The 19184-nt window shown below is 40.5% G+C and overlaps 1 protein-coding gene and 1 long non-coding RNA gene across 2 annotated transcripts; both read left to right on the top strand.

Moving 5' to 3' along the window:
* Positions 1-510: 510 nt before the first annotated feature.
* Positions 511-7948, top strand: LOC115589016 (uncharacterized). Its single transcript, XR_003985464.1, has 3 exons — positions 511-524; positions 660-704; positions 7931-7948. It is a non-coding gene; the product is annotated as an uncharacterized LOC115589016 (long non-coding RNA).
* A 3659-nt stretch (positions 7949-11607) lies between these two features.
* LOC115588983 (polymeric immunoglobulin receptor-like) lies at positions 11608-18506 on the top strand. The gene is made up of 4 exons (XM_030429655.1): positions 11608-11687; positions 17272-17324; positions 17535-17894; positions 18075-18506. The coding sequence occupies exons 2-4, from the start codon at positions 17279-17281 to the stop codon at positions 18290-18292; spliced, it is 624 nt and encodes a 207-aa protein (XP_030285515.1). The 5' UTR covers positions 11608-11687; positions 17272-17278; the 3' UTR covers positions 18293-18506.
* Positions 18507-19184: the final 678 nt, after the last annotated feature.

Below are 19184 nucleotides of genomic sequence, written 5' to 3' on the forward strand. Positions count from 1 at the left end.
CACAGTAAAACTGTCCTACTATCCTACTACACTGTCAAACTGGACACAGATGAGTGTGTGAGACCGATGATGAAGGTTGTAACATAGTGCTGAGTTGTTGGAACTGGACGTGTTATCTGAAGACTCTGGATGAGAGGTAAAACATTTTGAACTCAGTCTAGTTGACTAACATACAGAACTTATTTATAATGTTGTTCTGATGTACATCTTTGATATTAATATCAACTCTACGTTTATATTTGTTTTTAATATTTTTTTGGTGCAAAATTTACACCAATTTAACTTCTTGATGAGAAAAAGTTGATGATTGTGTCTTAAGACTTTGTGTTTTTGATCATGAGTGTGAAGCAATCTTCTCCTCCACACAGACAGTCAGTCAGTGTGTTTGTGTTCACCATTTGTGCTCTCACATCACGAGGACTTGTTCTCGGTCTTCGTCCTCTAAAGACTTGAAGACTCACTAACTCATATATGTATCTTAGGGGCGGGTGATACTGCAAATTTTGGTATTGATCCGATACCAAGTAAGTACAGTGTCAGTACATCTGCATGTAGCCTAAAAAGGAATACTAATGTTCCTTCAGCAGATACACAAAAGGGTTATTATACTCTTGAGGTAGCTATATATCTAAATATAAGTATATATTTTTGTGTTACAGTTAAAGTGAACCTGAGTGAGAGAGTTGAAGAGGAGCACAGTGTATGTAGGTATCAGTTGTGTGTGTGTGTGTGTGTACACTGTATTTATCCTGAGTCTGTGTGACAACACAACATGATGATAAACACACATACTGTATTAACCAACACTAGTTAATAAAGCACTAACTGGACTAAACACAGTAGCTGTAATCTTCCAGTACACAATATTATCTTCAGCTGCTGCTGGAACAGACAGTGAAGCAGACTACAACACATTCTGACTCAATCAATCAATCAATCAACTTATTAATGAATGGTTGGTGCTTTCTCTTAAATTCAGCATTAAACCAAACATTCAGATGTTTGTTTGTAAAAAAAAGTCAGTTTGTTGCTGTCTACAACCTTGTTCATTTGACGCTATAGTGCTAAATATAAATAGTTAAATTAAAATCATGTAGTTACATTTAAAGGTAAATAAAACTTCAGATCAAACTTGTTTCCATCAGGAGAAAAGTGGAGTGTTTCCCATCATGCACTGTGTTCTGTGGAGAGAAGAGAAACATCTGCAGCTGTTATGATTTAATTCTGATGCTTCACACACAGAATGATATATATGAGAGGAAGATGGAGAGGAGACAAACTGTGATTTCACTCTGAAGCTGCGCAGGAAACTTTACACTACAACACAGTGACGTAGTGGGATGTGTATTCTAACAAGCTCCTTCTTGCACCATTCTGCTGTGCTGCTTTAATCGCGTCTGTAGATCGCTAGATAAAATGTGATCACTGCACAACCTCAATGTGGGTAGGACTGGAAAATCAGTGGTGGAGGTATGCCATTGTGAAAGTGTTTACTTCAGACCATTTTGTCAGGTTTTACAGGAAAACCGTGAAACTGGTGTGTTTGAGACGGATGATGAAGGTTGTAACATACGAAGTTACTGACGAATCGAAGTGCTGAGTTGTTGGAGCTAGACGTGTTTCTTGAAGACTCCTGGATGAGAGGTAAAGCATTTTGAATTTAGTCTAGTTGAGAAAGATACAGCACTTGTTCTGATGTATGTCTTGGATATTAATATCAACTCCACATTTGTATTTACTATTTTTGTTGGGTGTAAAATTAAACTTTACTGAAGTCGATGTGAAAAAGTTGATGATCGTGTCTTAAGACAGTCTTTGTGTTTGTGATCTGTACATGAGTGTGAACTTCAGAGTCGTTTGTGTGTGTGTGTTTGTGTTCACCATTTGTGTTCTCACACAATGATGACTTGCCATTCTTCGTCCTCTATTGACTGAAGACTCACAAACTCATGTATGTATTTATTTAATTAAACTCAGCGGAGACAAACCAGAATTTCAACTATGATTGACTGAAAGTTTAACATTTATAGATATTTATACATTTTGATCTATTATCTTTTGAACTGTTTTAAAATCATTAGTTACTTTAATAATGTATAAACATCAGTGTTGGGAACGTTACTTTTAAAATGTAATTAGTTTTAGTTACTAATACTTCTCCCAAAAAGTAACTGAGTTAGTAACGGAATTACTCTACTATTAAAGTAGTTAGTTAGATTACCCGTTACTGAAAGAAAGTAAAGCCGTTAGTAACGCTGTTTATTCTAACACCGTTATTCTCAACACTGATAAATATACAGACAGTTTACTGCTGACAGAAAGCCTCCAGAACATCCTGATGGATCTTTTGTACATGAAGGTGAAATAAGACTCTGACTGAGAGCTTCACAGCTTTGACTGCTGTCACATCAAACACTGAACTCTTTCACTGAAGGTTGAGTTTGTGTTCATCAGTGAGAACTGATGGTTGGTGTCCCGACCATGAGATCTATTTTACTTTAAACAACCTTCATCATCTGTAATGTGACAATAAGAACTTTCACTGTTGAACCAGTCGTCACTGGGATCAGTCTGTGTGAGGGACTTTACACAGAAACACTTTTAAACAGCGTATGAAAACTAATCATTCTCTTATTATCATTGTGAGTCAGTGTCGCTGCTCAGTGATCTTACTGTAAATAAGACGCACAGTGTCTTTACGCCTTATTTGTGTGTGTGTTTGTGTGTGAAACTCATGGACTTGTACACACAATGGCCCTCATTTATCAAATGAAGGTACGGCAGAAAAACGTGCGTGCGACCATTTCCACGCAAACTTCGGCATTTATCAGTTTGGACTTGAGCGGAAGCTACGATCAGATCTCACGTCAGCTCTGAGCTCGTGTACGCAAATCTGAGTCTGTGGATTTGCGGTGCAGCACAGCCAAATATGTCTGAGTCTGAAAACAATTATTAAATAAACCTCAGCTGTCATTAAGCATAAGCAGTTTAGAACAGATTAAAACGGATTCTTAAAACGAATAAAACAAAATAAAACGATGTAATTAATAAACATTTTTACTGATAACTTTTTTTTGTAATATAAAATATGACAACTAAATAACGGAATACCTAATAACCCCGCTGGTGAACCTGCTACAGAGCAGGAGCGCAGATTCAATAGTGCCACACACGCACACGGTCACAGTGGAGCAGCTTCAGGTTGCTGAAGGGCAGGTGGTTCTGTCTCTGAGAAGAGATGTTGTGTTCACAGAGGCTTTATTTCCTCACACAGTCTGTATTAACCAACAGTAGTTAATAAAGCACTAACTGGACTAAACACAGTAGCTGTAATCTTCCAGTACACAATATTATCTTCAGCTGCTGCTAGAACAGACAGTGAAGCAGACTACAACACATTCTGACTCACTAATGCTTTCTCTTAAATTCAACATTACACACAAACATTCAGATGTTTGTGTGTAATAAGAGTCAGTTTGTCGCTGCCTATGCTCTTGTTCATTCAGCCGACAGTGATCAAAATCAACAGTTCAATTAAAATCATGAAGTTACATCTAAACATAGATAAAACTTCAGATCAAACTTGTTTCCATCAGGAGAAAAGTGGAGTGTTTCCCATCATGCACTGTGTTCTGTGGAGAGAAGAGAAACATCTACAGCTTCTTTATGATTTAACTCTGATGCTTCACACACAGATAGATATATATGAGAGGAAGATGGAGAGGAGACAAACTGTGATTTCACTCTGAAGCTGTGCAGGAAACATTACACCAGAACACAGTCAGAGAGTCACAACACTTTGGCTGTGTATAGGACACCACCTTCTGATACGCCACACCCAGTCACTTACGGGAATCATCTATCAGATAAGCTTCATCTGAAGTTGTCTGAGGGAGTGTCTTGTGGCAGACAGCGCTACCTGTATGAGTTGAGATTGTTTTTCAACTTGAAAGATCCGCTCATAATTATCGTGCGTTTCTTGTATGTATAATGGGCAAACAGCAGATGCTTTTGCATACACATAATTGTGTAATTCGAGCTGTCACACATAATTCATTGCAAACGACTGAAGTCTGAACGTGTCAGTCCGAACCCGTTGTTGAAAGTTGTCACACATCAGGTTAATGGCTCGTTGAAGTGCTGAGTCGTTGGAGCTGGACGTGTTTCCTGCAGACTCTGGATGAGAGGGAAAACGTCTTCAACAAGGTCGTTAGTTAGTTGACTAACATACAGAGCTACATTTGTTTCTCTAATTTATATTTTACTGATGTCGATATAAACGAGTCTGTGATCGTGTGTGCAGTCAGTCTGTGTTAGACTAAGTTAGCTGAGTTATTCTCCTCACATGACAGTCAGTCAGTGTGTTTGTGTTCACCATCTTTGATCCCACGTGACGAAGACTTGTTCTCATTCTTCATCCTCTAATGACTGAAGACTCACAAACTCATATATGTATTTATTTAATTTAACTCAGTGGAGACAAACCAGGATTTCAATGATAATTAACTAAAAGTTTGATATTATATTTTGTCTATTAAACCGTTTAAAAAGCACCAATTACTTTAATAATGTATAAATATACAGACAGTTTACTGCTGACAAAAAGCCTCCAGAACATCCTGATGGATCTTTTGTACATGAAGGTGAAATAAGAGCTCATCTTCATGTTCTCTATCACTTCTGGTTCTTTCTCTTTCTAACCAGTTGTCACCAGTGATGTGTGAGACATGCTCTCTGGGATCAGTCAGCTGGATGATGGACTTTATACAGAAACAGCTTTAACTGAACATCTTGTGGAAACAAAACATTTAATTCTTGAATCTAAACACTGGCTCTATAGAGGACATGTTCAACTATGAGACACATGATGACAAATTCAGTCATGTTGCTGTTTATTTGCAGTTGTTGTCTCATGACTTTATATGGAGACACTGTTTATATGTTGTTGTTTTTTTTTTATTGACAACTGAGGAATATTACAATCATGAGGTCAGACAAAAACAGATTTCATGAAACAGAGAACAATCGGGAGAAATAATAATCAAAAACTAAAAATACTGAAAACTAATAAAAAAAAAAGGTACATACATTGGTCACGCAGAGAATATAATTTACATAAAGTCTGTGCATTCGCTGATAATAAGGGAAAAAATCATATAGTTATTAGATAGATATTAAAGTTATACACTCATCAGGCTGTCATAATATTGAAGAAAAAGTTTTCATTTTTTTGTCTTTTACAGTTCGGAGAGACTTAAGTAGATGGTTGAATTTGAGTAGAAACACATTAAACTTCAGCTTAGCTTTGTGTCTGTGTATAAAGAACTTACAAGAGAAAATGAAGAAATTGGTTACAAATTCAACAGATTTGTTACAATGACTAAAAGAAGAAAGAGCATCTTTTTTAGTGAATTGGTATGAGACACTAAGAAAGTTAGATGAATGGATTCTAAAGTCCATCCAAGTATCATGCACAACATTACATTCACAAAATGCATGAGCAATAGATTCCTCCACATCACAGCAGAAACATTTACTATTATAAACCTAGATAACATTGCATTGCAAGGGAAGATTTTGTGTAAAATGTTAAAGTGTATTTCTTTAATCTTATTAGAGGTGCAAAATAAATAAGCTGCTTTTTCCAGTCAATATCATCAATTAACTCGTCCCAGAAGAAGAATTTCCCTCGTGGAGAACATTTCTTTTTAGCATGGATAGCATTCCTGATGAATTTATTATTACATTTTTTATCCAGGAGAGGGCGACCAATTCTTGCATTTGTGCTGAGTGAGAGATGATATTTCATCAGCTGTATCAGTCTATGAGGCTATCAGGGGTCTCGTTAAAGTCACCTGCTAAAATCATTTGAACATTTGTATACTTATTTTGTAACTCAAAAATCTTGCTAACAAGATCAGAGAAGAAGATCCTATTGGAGATATGAGAGTTATAACCATATATATTACATTACATTATCAACATTAACTATCAGTATCAACCACCTTCCCTCACTGGAAGTAACCGATTCAATAATGTCCCCTTTAAACTTGTGGAGTAAAATCATAACACCAGCAGAGTGGTTTGTGCCGTTCTGACTTCCAAAATGTGCAATCGGCTTCATCAGAGTGAGTCTCTTATAGAAAAATCATATCCGCTTCAGTGTGTTTGCAAAATAAAATAAGTGCTTTTCTCTCTGTGAAGTCTGTTAGACCTCTCACATTTAAGGAGACAATATTAAGTGAGTTGAACTCAAAGTTCTGCATGACTTTCAGAAGAAATAAACAAAAGAAGGGACAGACAAAAACAAAGACAACAACAACAAGAAATGTACTAATGCTAAGACTAGAAAGCTTAGTGATAGTAAGGAACCTGAGATTAGATGAACTGCGCCATCCCCAAAAAACACGGCAGCAGTGACCATGAAGTGGCCTGTTGAACAGTCTCAAGCAAAGGTTATCAGTGTCAATCAAATATATCACAAGTCTATTCAGAAAGAACAAGTCAACAAGATGATATGTAAAAGTCTCTGCAAGTATGTTAAGGTATGAAATGATGAAAGACTAGCATATGGCATAGACGATAATGAAGTCATGACAATAACAGGCGAGTTATTCAACCGTTTCTACTTTTAACTGTTTCCCCTCCCCATTTCACCTCCAAGCAGTTGATCTTCTGTCCTTCAATGTAAGAGAAGAGGCCTCTGAATGAAGCTCTCTTCCTCTCCTCTCTGGCCTTTTTCACTAAAGGCCACAGTTTCTCTCTGGCAGCTGCATCCTCGGGAGTTAAGGCCTCTTTGATGTGGAGATTGTTGTTGCACAGATACCCAGAGTTTTTCGCTTCCCACCAAATGATGTCTCGGTAGAATCGCATGATGAACCTGATGATGACTGTATGAGGAGAGACAATCTTTTTCACATGCCCAATTGATGGACGATGTCCATGGCAAGCGCCATCTTGTTTTTAATTTGTGGTGCCACTTTGGGGAGAATGTTTATTGTGATTTGTCGTATGTCCTCCCCGTTTTCCTCCTTCAGTCCATGTATTTTTAGATTCCACAGTCTACTGTGACTCTGCATATCAGTTTTACCTTTAGTTGAAGATTTTCTTTTAGCAGCTTCTCTGACTCTAAGTCAATTTTCTGTATTCTCTGGCTGTGGGTGGTTACCTGATTTAGCAGAGACTGCACTGTAACCGTGAGAGCTTCCATCGCTTTGGCAGTCGCTTGAGACGACTCTTCAATGGTTGAGAGCTTTTCCAGGATGACGCGAGTTGCCGAGTCGCCGTTGTTAATTGCTCTTAATATGGAAGGAAGACTTTTGCTAGCAGTTTAAAGCTTCAGTTGAGGAGTCGTCATCACTGAATTCAGCCATGATGTCTGAGGCTAGCTCTGTCACGCTTCTTTTTTTTTGTGCTTTTTTTCCCATCAAAGAGAGAAGAAATATCACCTGTAGAGCACTTTTCGTATAAACTAAACAAAATGGGTCTGGGGAATCGTAGGTTCATCGAGTTTCAAGTAATACAGTCACATACAGCGATATTTTCGGAGGATGACATTCGAAAAGGCCTACTTACGACGCCATCTTGGCTTCACCCCATTGTTTATATGTGTTTATAATGTTTCAGTGTTAGTTGTTTACATCACTGACATTATCGCATTTACTTCCTGGTTTGTTTGTCTGCCTCCATGCAGCGCGTGTTCTCTGTTGTTCACAGACTTTTGGCGCCATCTTGTGTCAGAAGAACAACACAGCAGCTTAGCGTTAGCATCCAGACTGTGTCCAGTCAGGAAGTCCTTGTGTGTGATGATGAGGATGATGAAGACAGAGGAGTGTTTAGAAGACTAAAGACAGACTGTAGATGTTGGTCGTGGTACATGTGAGGACTGAACTGTGATCACATGACTCTTCACCTCTGTCTCCTCTCACAGGGAGAAGATGATCTGCAGGATCCTGCTGCTCATCAGCCTCAACTGTGTCTGTGGTCAGTTTACAGCTTCACTTTCTGACACTGTGATTCAATGAAGCAGTTAAAGTGGCCCACATGTGAGCAAACAGCTGATGTTGATGAGCCTCTGCAGCTCTGAGACGTCACTAAACTGTCCACACAAACATGGAGATGGAGTTTAAAGGCTGCCATGTTAAAGCTGTCAGTGTGTCTGCTCCTCACTTTCCCTCTCTGTCTCCTCAACAGGAACATTTGTAGTGAATGTGACACAGACCTCCTATCAGGCAGAGGAGAACCACAACATCACACTGGAATGGACGTTCACAACCACAGCTGACACTTCCCCCGACTCACTTTATATCTACTGTCAGATGAAAACTGATCACAAAGTCTCAGTCCTGTTTCATCTACGTGGAGGTGTTGAGGTCCCAGAGTTTCAGGATCAACAGTTTGTAGGACGAGTCCAGTGGGACAAAGACGTCCTCAGAGACGGACGACTCAGACTTCATGTGTCCAGACTCAGGACTGAGGACTCAGGACAGTACCTGTGTGATGTGAGGACACAGTATGGTGGGAACTTTGGTGAATGTCGGCTCAGTGTCTCTGGTAAGTTGGTTGAGTAGAAGTCAGTAGAACTTTATTAACAGGTTAACAAGTCAGCAGCTTTTTTGATCAATAAGAACCTGAAGAAAAGTATTGAGGACGACCACAATCCTTCACTTCATTCTCACAGTATCTGAGAAATATGTCACAACTTCAGCTGTTCTGTTGTTTGGTCTCTTTACAGCAGCGAGGGCTCGACCAGAACCTGAGAGACCCGACACAGACACACCTGAGAGACCGAAGGGGGTCAGTCTGAGAATGATCACCCTCTACTCTGGACTTACAGCAGCAGTGTTAATTGTGTTGTTTGTTTGTTGCATTTTATTCATTCACCGTCTGTCTGAGAAACAGAAGTCCTGCAGAGGATTCAGGAAAAGTTCCATCTCAGCTGGACGAGAGAAAATAAACTTATCAACACTGTAAATGAGACGTTAAATCACATGATGCCTTCATGTTGTTCAGTAAGTGTCCTGATATAAGAGTCAGAGGAGATGAACAATGATGGAGTTGATGGAGGAAACGTTCTTCACCTTCAGATCTGAAAACTGCTCTGTGAGAAACATGTTGATCTAGAATACCATGTTTACGTTACAACTGTATATATGTTACATTTATAAACTGTCTGGTCAAAAGAAACGTCACCACCTGGAGTTAACTAAGCAAATAGGTCAGAAACATCCATTGGATAATTACTGCAGTGATTATATGTTTCAGATGGAAACAAGTTATTTAACTAACTGATGCAGTAAATAGATTTTCATTTCTTAAACAACCATGTGTGAAGACATTTCCTCTGATTATTGGGCTGCATCAAACAAAGAAAACATCTAATAAGATTACTGAAACCACTAAAATTGGGTCAAGAACCGTCCAATGCATCATTACAACCTGGAAGAACAGTGTAGAACCATCAACTTCCAGGAAGAAATGTGGTCGGAAATCTATCTTGAATGATCGTTTCCAGAGATCACTTAAACATTTTGGTTATGTCAAATCATAAAAACTCAACAATGGAGCTCACAGCTTTGTTAGATAGTAAATGTAAGAACATTTCCAAATAAAATGTTAAGAGCACCCAAGGGACTGGCCCCTGCTCCTGCAGGATGTCATGAAGCTTCAGCTGAACTGACCTGCTTGTCCTGTAGGACACACAGGAAGTGATGTCATCATGTTTTTAATATCAACAAATTGTAAATAAATCCATTAATATGAGAGAAGTTGTTTTTTATCAACATGTTATCATTTGGTTTCATATAAACATGAAAAAACAGATATTTTTATATGAAAATATGTTACATGACACATGAAACCCCTTTATATCCTGTTTCTGTGATGTATTTTGTCTTATAGCGTCTTATAAAACACGACATGTTCTGTTTGTAGGCCCGTAGTTGATTTTCCAACACATGGCTTTGTGTTTCCAGTCTGACACAAAGTCTCTCTGAGTCTTCTGGAGAAAACATGAAGTGAAGTCAGTTACAAACTGCTTTACAGGCCACATTAATGACCAGTGACATCACAGTGGTGAAGACTGCAGGTTTATAAACCAACATTTTACTGCTGCGGGTCCAAACATCACTGATGTTAACGTCCCTACAGGACAACTCAACAGACAGACAGGTCCAGTTAAAGTCCAGTTTTAGACCTGGACGTCACAAACAGCCAGCAGTCTGAACACAAACTGAGAGCGACACAGACTTTGACCAACACCTTTACTTTAGAGGGCTGGTCTGAGCCAGAGTCAGAGACCTGACACACAATCCTCAGGTGGTGAAAGTCTTCAAGTGTTCATGGAGGAGTTATCAGTTCATTCCTTAACACTCTCTAACAACGGACCTTGTGGATCTTGTAGATGAGGTGTGACGGACCTGTCGGCTCAGGTCTCTTACTCAGACCACTGTTCATCCACACATGATCCATCACTTACAGGCTCGTCTGTGTCAGTGTGTTAGTTTCCTTCACAGCAGGATGAGCTGCCACTCCTTCATGTGATGAGCTCAACACACGACTCAACAGACAGACAGGTCCAGTTAAAGATCCTCTTCAGGTCTGAACAGACAGAGGTCAGAACCAGACTGAGAAGAGAACAGTCACATATATATGAGACTCAGTTGCAGTTCAGCTCAGTCATCAGCTGAAACATCTGCAGCTTCTTAATGATTTAATTCTGATGCTTCAGACACAGATCAATATATATGAAAGGAAGATGGAGAGGAGACAATATGAACTGTGATGTCACTCTGAAGCTGTGCAGGAACCTTTGAAACAGAACATGCTGCTGTATTCAGAACAGTTTGATTGCGATGTCGCCTCTTCAGTTCTGACATGGATTCACCTCAAGAGTGTGAGATGATGTTAAGAAGATAAGTAGGTAGACAAAAGAATGTAGACAGACCTGTTATTAGAAAACACAGGCTTCATGCCACCTCCTACTAAAACCATGACCAGTACTTGACATCTTTCCTCGTTCAGGGAGTGAATACCACTCATATTACAAATATACCAAGAATGTTAACTCTGTCAGCTCATGTAAAACTTCCTCACCGACAGAGAAACATTCGTGCACATGATGATTATCTGTCTTCTCTTCACAATCTGATCTTTAGTCGCCTGAAAACTTTAGAAAGCATCTCCTCTGTTTCTGTTGACATCAGATGGATCAGTCAGCTGTGTGAGGGACGTTCTCACAGATTCATCATGTCCACTGAAATCTTGTGTAAGAAGGTTTTATTGATGAAACCAAACACTGATTCATTCTGTGGCGATTTTAAACATTTTTCAGGGAAACACTCCACTTTTCTCCTGATGGAAACAAGTTTGATCTGAAGTTTTATTCATGTTTAAATGTAACTACATGATTTTATTTGACCTATTAAATGATTACCATGTGTTTGGTAACAATGTTGTTTCATTTTAAGCTGTGCAGGAAACATTGAACCAGAACTCAATCAGCCAGTCAGACTGGTTTAACTGTGCAGTGTAAGTGATAAGTGTCATCCATTGCCTGCAAGGATGCGACAGCATACATAGTCTTAACACGGGACAGTGAAACCATGAAAGGTGTCTTGCCACTAGCGATGAGAAGGGACGCTGAATTGTAGACAACTGGACGTGTTTCTTGAAGACTTGGGCGAGAGGTAAAACATCTTAAAGTCATTCTAGTTGATTGAGAGACAACACTTACATTTGTAGTTGAGGATTCTTCTATAATTTATTTCCTTGATATTGATATCACCTCTCTATATATTTGTATTTAGTCGATGTGAAAAAGTCGATGATCGTGTCTGCAGTCAGTGTGTGTGTTTGTGATCTGTACATGAGTGAAACTTTCAGCTGTGAGGAGCTGAGCTGAAATAGTCACTTCCTCACCCTGACAGTACAGACAGTCAGTGTGGTTGAGGTGATCATTTTTGGGCTTGAGTTTATCTGATGGTTTGCATCCAGACCATGAGAATAATTTGACTTTAAATAACTTCATCATCTGTAATGTGACAATAAGTCTGAATAATGATGCTGCAGCCTGAAAGTACTTTCACTTTTGAACCAGTCACTGGGATCAGTCTGTATGAGGGAAAAACAAATCATTCTGTTATTATCATTGTGAGTCAAGGTCGTGGGTTCACAACATTGCCGGTTTCACTCTCATCTGTGATCTTACTGTAAATAAGAGGCACAGTGTCTCATTGGTCTGTGTGTATGTGTGTGTGAGAAACTCATGCAAGAACCACAGGTTGAAACTCATACTCCGTGCTGCTATTTCACTGCCTGTGAACAGTAGTGTAGTGTGATAAAGAAGGGGGCGGAGCTTGTCTCCTGATGCATCAGACAGTATGCAGAGCAGAAGAGCCTTCAGTGGGTTCAGATCAGCAGGATGACCCGAACATACAGAACAGAACCAGACTGCAGAGAAGAGATGTCGTGTTCACAGAGACTGCACATTGTGTGTGTGTGTGTGTGTGTTTGTTTGTGTACACTGTATTTATCCTGAGTCTGTGTGACAACACAACATGATGATAATCACACATTCTGTATTAACCAACAGTAGTTAATAAAGCACTGACTGGACTAAACACAGTAGCTGTAATCTTCCAGTACACAATATTATCTTCAGATGCTGCTAGAACAGACAGTGAAGCAGACTACAACACATTCTGACTCACTGATGCTTTCTCTTAAATTCAACATTACAAACATTCAGATGTTTCTTTCTTTGTAAAAAGAGTCAGTTTGTTGCTGTCTACAACCTTGTTGTTGCTGACGTAACAGGTCAATAAAAATCATATAGTTACATTTAAAGATAAATAAAACTTCAGATCCAACTTGTTTCCATCAGGAGAAAACTGGAGTGTTTCCCATCATGCACTGTGTTCTGTGGAGAGAAGAGAAACATCTGCAGCTTCTTCATGATTTAACTCTGATGCTTCACACACATATAGATATATATGAGAGGAAGATGGAACATTAATAAACCAACGGTGGTTTCACTCTGAAGCTGTGCAGGAAACTTTAAAGCACAACATGCTGCATTATTCAGAACAGTCTGATTGTAATAACCTGATGTTAAATGTAAACTGAACTTTTGAAGCCATTCATTATGCTGATGCAAAATCCTGCCAAAATAATGTCAGTAGTACATGTTTTTATTCTTCCAGTGACGAGAACGCCTCTCATTAAACAAACCTACCAAATAGGCTCTTACTTCTGTCAGATCATGTAAAAACAATGTTATTCATTTTCTGCAGGCCTGGTTCTGTTCTGTATATTCGGGTTATCCCAGGAGCCGAACCCCCTGTTGGGAATCGGTATTGATTATTGATTATTAATTAATGTGTAAATATTAATTATTTAAATTTATTATAGTTAATTAATGAACTTAGGTAACTATGAATCATTAATAACCACGGGGCACCACCCTGAAACCAGGGATCAACAATCAATATGATTTACCTTAAGTCTCAAAGTCTTGGAATTAATCAAATTGTAGATATTATGAAAATATCAATAATTACATAAGAGGGAAGGCGTGAATCCGAGCACGGACCATCTCAACCAGCAGTTATTACGATATGGGCTCGTGCACAATAATCACAGATGCGGCTCAGTTAAAGTCAACAGTGTTTATTAAAGCTTGCTCCACAGAACAAAAAAAAATCACCTACTTTAACAGACAACAATTTCCTTCACAAAGCTAGCAATATCAAAACATAATCAAGCCAAGCAGGTACCTGGGTGGAGGCGTGTATGTGTAGTTTATGTATGTATGTATGTATGTATGTATGTATGTATGTATGTATGTGTGTGTGTGTGTGGGCAGGGAGTCCCCAATAAAGACTACAATGATGGCCGAACGTGGCTTGGAAAATCACGTTCGCTGGACCACAATTTGGTGGGTGTGACTTGGGAAGTCTCGTCGGAGAGACTGCAGGGCAACACCGGACGTGACTTAGGGTCACGCGAGAGCGCGGATTCCGAGATGATGAATTCAGTTTCACTGATTCATACACCTGGAATTCAAAAATGGCGGCTCTGATTGTATCGACCAAAGGTGGTCACTACACGTGCGCGCGGAGTTTGAACAAAGGCAGCGGTTACGCCGTCTTCGATCTCGTGTGCGGTTTGATCACACGAGGGTGAATTTTACGGGGATGATGGCCACTGTCCTAGAAAGGTAGTCGTTCTACCGGGGAAGTCCGTCTTTACAGTCAATAGAGAGGATATGCCGGACACACGTCTTATGTTATAGCAGCGTTGTTAACTATAAGTTTACAAAAGACCGACCTAACCAAAGTACGTGTATCTCGGTGTGTGTATGTGTGTGTGTGTGTGTGTGCGTGTGTGTGTGTTTGTTAGTAAAAGAGGGAAAGAGCTAAGCGGGGCTTAGCAGGCGACGAAGAAACAACACAATGGCCATGTGATGCACAGTGGTCGTCTCTCCCTCGAACAGTGGTCGGCAAGCGAATCGAGGTTCGTTTGGCGTCCGCTGATCGAGCCGGAATACGACGGATTGTGGTCACACACAGCGGCAAGACAGTACAAGCTGGATTAGCCTGTATGAGCTCCTAGTGAGCGTAGCACACACAGTTAACACACAGTAAACCATAAATCGGACTCGGCGGTCCTTTCACAATAAAAAGCACAACAAAGAAAAACACGCTATATACTATCTGTTTCTGCCCAAACAAAAGCCTCTTACTTTAGATGCTGCTTGTTGCGGTAGCGTGGGGTCCGTCTGACCCGAAGCTCCAACTCGTTCTGGAGCGCGGAATCAGCTTTAGCGTCCTAACAACTGATGGCAGGCTGTCTACAGCGATACGTCGACTTGATGGAAGGGACGGTTTCGTTACTTCTGAAGATTCTTCTCTTCTTTCTGCAGGTAGTGAGAAAACAGCTGGGGTGTACAGCGCTTCTCTCGGGATCCAAAACAATTATGACGAACGTCCGAACAAAAATGAAAGTGAAACAAAAACAGTCTCTGTCTCGTCCAGCGAGGAGGGAACTGACCTTAGCTCAAAAGAGGGTGAAGATGAAAAACGTTTCTCGGAGTTGGACCCTTATGGCAGCAGTTGCGTGAAACTGAAGTCTCTTCACAACGAACGCTACCTGAGTACAAAGAGCAGGAGGGGTGCGTGACCTTTTAACGTGGGAGTGACGTCATTGTGATACTGGCGGAGCTTCCGGGCTCACAGCCAATAGGGACCACCTGATGTCTTGGGGGCAGGTCAATCTGGTCACGTTTTTCACACCTGGTCGGCATTTCTCCCTGTTCTTTGTTTGATAGTCCCTCGTGTGAGGCCCTAGTAGTTAGGCTTCTGGCTTCAACTACAGGCCTCTCTTGATTTCTTTGTTTGAGACATGTGCATGAGGGCACGAGGCCCAACACCCCTTTATACTACTACATGTTCTTCAGACAGAGGATTGAATTGGGCTAGATAGTCAGAGAGCCCTCCCTATGGCAACACTGTAAATGGACCTTGGTAAAGCTTTGTTGTCATCAGTATCTATTAGGTAGCAAAGGAGTATAAACACTTGCAATTTTCAAAAACCAAGTTAAAACCACTTAATGAACGCCCCTGTTTTAAGGTTCTTTTTCCAAAACGACATACCGAAATTAAAAGCATGACAGCTCCCACATAGTTTGAGACTCAGGGATGTCCCTTGGTACCATTGGAAAGGTAAAACCCTCAAGTTTTTTCTAGAAGTGTAAATGTGATTCTATGACATACTGACACAGAGTTACAGAGGTTGAAACACAGGTTTTGGTTTTCGTCCAATTCAAATGTCAATAAACTGACTAAGATATAAGGGCTCAGGTATGTCTATGGACACAGCAGACACAATTAGGCCATAGCCACAGGTCTTTTCTAAAGGCATGTCTGTGCCTTTTGCTTGGGTCCTATTTTACCAACAGCGCCTACTGAGATTCAAAGGCTTATAACTTGAGAACCCCTTTACCTAGAAACATAATCTTGGTCTCAAATGAAAGCTCAGACCCTGGGGTTTCTTGCTAGTTTTGGCTAAAATTACATGGATATTCCCATTCTATGGACTCTTGGCGAACTATGAAAAAAAGAATTGTGGCATGACGTTGTAGCTGTGGAAAAAGGGAACACTCCGAAGGTATGTAGGCATTCTTGCTTCTTGCAGTAGAGGGCTCTTTCTTATGTTGTGTCATGGTGAGTTTAGAAGGCTATTACATGGTCTGGAAATAACTTTTTTGGGCTTAAAATAATCACGACAGTCTCAGCTTTCCAATATTGAGTATATACTGTTAAGATCAGACGCTTAAAACTATTAGCAAAAAAAACTATTCATTTTTACGAAAGGTGTTCGTTTAGTGAAGGGTGTTCCTATGTTGGAACGCTGTTCCTTAAGGGGTTAATATTCTGATGTCTGACAGAGAGATCTCCTCTAACCTGGTTCACTCTGTCTGATCTTCAGGACTTCTTCCACCTTGGCTGAACACTTCAGCAGCTGTTCTGAGAACTGTTGTTAGTAGAAGTCAGATGGATCAGTCAGCTGTGTGAAGGACGTTCTACCAGAAACATCATGTCCACTCGTATAAATCTTGTGACAGAAAACTTTATTGATGAAACTAAACAGAATCAGTGTTGATGTTTCCCTCCACCTTCATCTACACAGATCTTTGGACTTTGTGTGTTTCAGCTTTCTTCTTCTTCAGGACATTTCAACTTTTCACTTTTTACCATCAAATCATCAAAGTCATCAGATATAATGATTTGTTACTGAGACCTGACAACAACAACAGGAGCCTGTTTGTGTTTATTAGCAGTTGTTGTCTCATGACTTTATATGGAGACACTGTTTATATGTGTTTGTAATGTATCAGTGTTAAACACTGACAACATGTCACCATGTTCCAGATACACAACTTCCATGTGTGTGTAGGAGCAGCACTGGTTCTGCAGTGTTTCATGTGGCAGCTACATGTTGTTGTCTGCAGCTGAATCCACATGTTGTCATGTTTCCTGCTGATGGTGGACACTGTAACCACTGGTGCCATCTTGTGTCAGAAGAACAACACTGCAGCTTAGCATTAGCATCCAGACTGTGTCCAGTCAGGAAGTCCTTGTGTGTGATGATGAGGATGATGAAGACAGAGGAGTGTTTAGAAGACTAAAGACAGACTGTAGATGTTGGTTGTGGTACATGTGAGGACTGAACTGTGATCACATGACTCTTCACCTCTGTCTCCTCTCACAGGGAGAAGATGATCTGCAGGATCCTGCTGCTCATCAGCCTCAACTGTGTCTGTGGTCAGTTTACAGCTTCACTTTCTGACACTGTGATTCAATGAAGCAGTTAAAGTGGCCCACATGTGAGCAAACAGCTGATGTTGATGAGCCTCTGCAGCTCTGAGACGTCACTAAACTGTCCACACAAACATGGAGATGGAGTTTAAAGGCTGCCATGTTAAAGCTGTCAGTGTGTCTGCTCCTCACTTTCCCTCTCTGTCTCCTCAACAGGAACATTTGTAGTGAATGTGACACAGACCTCCTATCAGGCAGAGGAGAACCACAACATCACACTGGAATGGACGTTCACAACCACAGCTGACACTTCCCCCGACTCACTTTATATCTTCTGTGAGATGAAAACTGATCACAAAGTCTCAGTCCTGTTTGAAATACGTGGAGGTGTTGTGATCCCAGAGTCTCAGGATCAACAGTTTGTAGGACGAGTCCAGTGGGACAAAGACGTCCTCAGAGACGGACGACTCAGACTTCATGTGTCCAGACTCAGGACTGAGGACTCAGGACAGTACCTGTGTGATGTGAGGACAAACTATGGTGTGGACTATAGTGAATGTCGGCTCAACGTCTCTGGTAAGTTGGTAGAGTAGAAGTCAGTAGAACTTTATTAACAGGTTCAATTCAGCAGCTTTTTTGGATCAATAAGAACCTGAAGAAAAGTATTGAGGACGACCACAATCCTTCACTTCATTCTCACAGTATCTAAGAAATATGTCACAACTTCAGCTGTTCTGTTGTTTGGTCTCTTTACAGCAACGAGGGATCGACCAGAACCTGAGAGACCCGATACAGCAAGTCGAGGAAGGACTGCCCTCTACTGTGTTCTGGGACAGTTCGCAGTGCTAGTTGTGTTGTTTGTTTGTAACCTTTTACTTATTCACCGTCCATCTGAGAAACAGAAGTCCCGCAGAGGATTTAAGAAAAGTTCCATCTCAGCAGGACGAGAGGAAAAACATTTATCAACACTGTAAATGAGACAGTTAAATCACATGGTGCCTTCATGTTGTTCAGTAAGTGTCCTGATATAAGAGTCAGAGGAGATGAACAATGATGGAGTTGATGGAGGAAACGTTCTTCACCTTCAGATCTGAAAACTGCTCTGTGAGAAACATGTTGATCTAGAATACCATGTTTACGTTACAACTGTATATATGTTACATTTATAAACTGTCTGGTCAAAAGAAACGTCACCACCTGGAGTTAACTAAGCAAATAGGTCAGAAACATCCATTGGATAATTACTGCAGTGATTATATGTTTCAGATGGAAACAAGTTATTTAACTAACTGATGCAGTGAATAGATTTTCATTTCCTTAACAACCATGTGTGAAGACATTTCCTCTGATTATTGGGCTGCATCAAACAAGAAAACCTCTAATGAGATTACTGAAACCACTAAAATTGGGTCAAGAACCGTCCAATGCATTATTAAAACCTGGAAGAAGAGTGTAGAACCATCAACTTCCAGGAAGAAATGTGGTCGGAAATCTATCTTGATTGATCGTTACCAGAGATCACTTAAACCATCCATCCACTGTTAACCGCTTATGTCTGGTCACGGGGGCAGCAGCTTCAGCAGCGAGCCCTTTCCCCGGCCACATCGGCTAACTCTGACTGGGGAATCCCAGGCGCTCCAAGGCCAGAGAAGAGATATAATCCCTCCACCTGGTCCTGGGTCTACCCCTAGTTCTCCTCCCTGTTGGACATGCCAGGAACACCTCCCTAGGAAGGCGCCCTGGTGGCATCCTAATCAGATGCCCGAACCACCTCAACTGGGTCCTTTCCACGCAGGGGAGCAGTGGCTCTACTCCGAGTCTCTCCTGGATGGTTGAGCTTCTCACCCTATCTCTAAGGGAGGCCCC

The sequence above is a fragment of the Sparus aurata genome, chromosome 10 (genome assembly GCF_900880675.1).
Source record: "Sparus aurata chromosome 10, fSpaAur1.1, whole genome shotgun sequence".
NCBI lineage: Eukaryota > Metazoa > Chordata > Actinopteri > Spariformes > Sparidae > Sparus > Sparus aurata.

Bases quoted from the DNA above. Each gene is read 5' to 3' on its own strand.
- LOC115588983 (XM_030429655.1), top strand. From the start codon at position 17,279: ATGATCTGCAGGATCCTGCTGCTCATCAGCCTCAACTGTGTCTGTG. The intron at 17,325-17,534 runs GTCAGTTTACAG...TCTCCTCAACAG, and splicing joins CAGCCTCAACTGTGTCTGTG to GAACATTTGTAGTGAATGTG. The intron at 17,895-18,074 runs GTAAGTTGGTAG...GTCTCTTTACAG, and splicing joins ATGTCGGCTCAACGTCTCTG to CAACGAGGGATCGACCAGAA.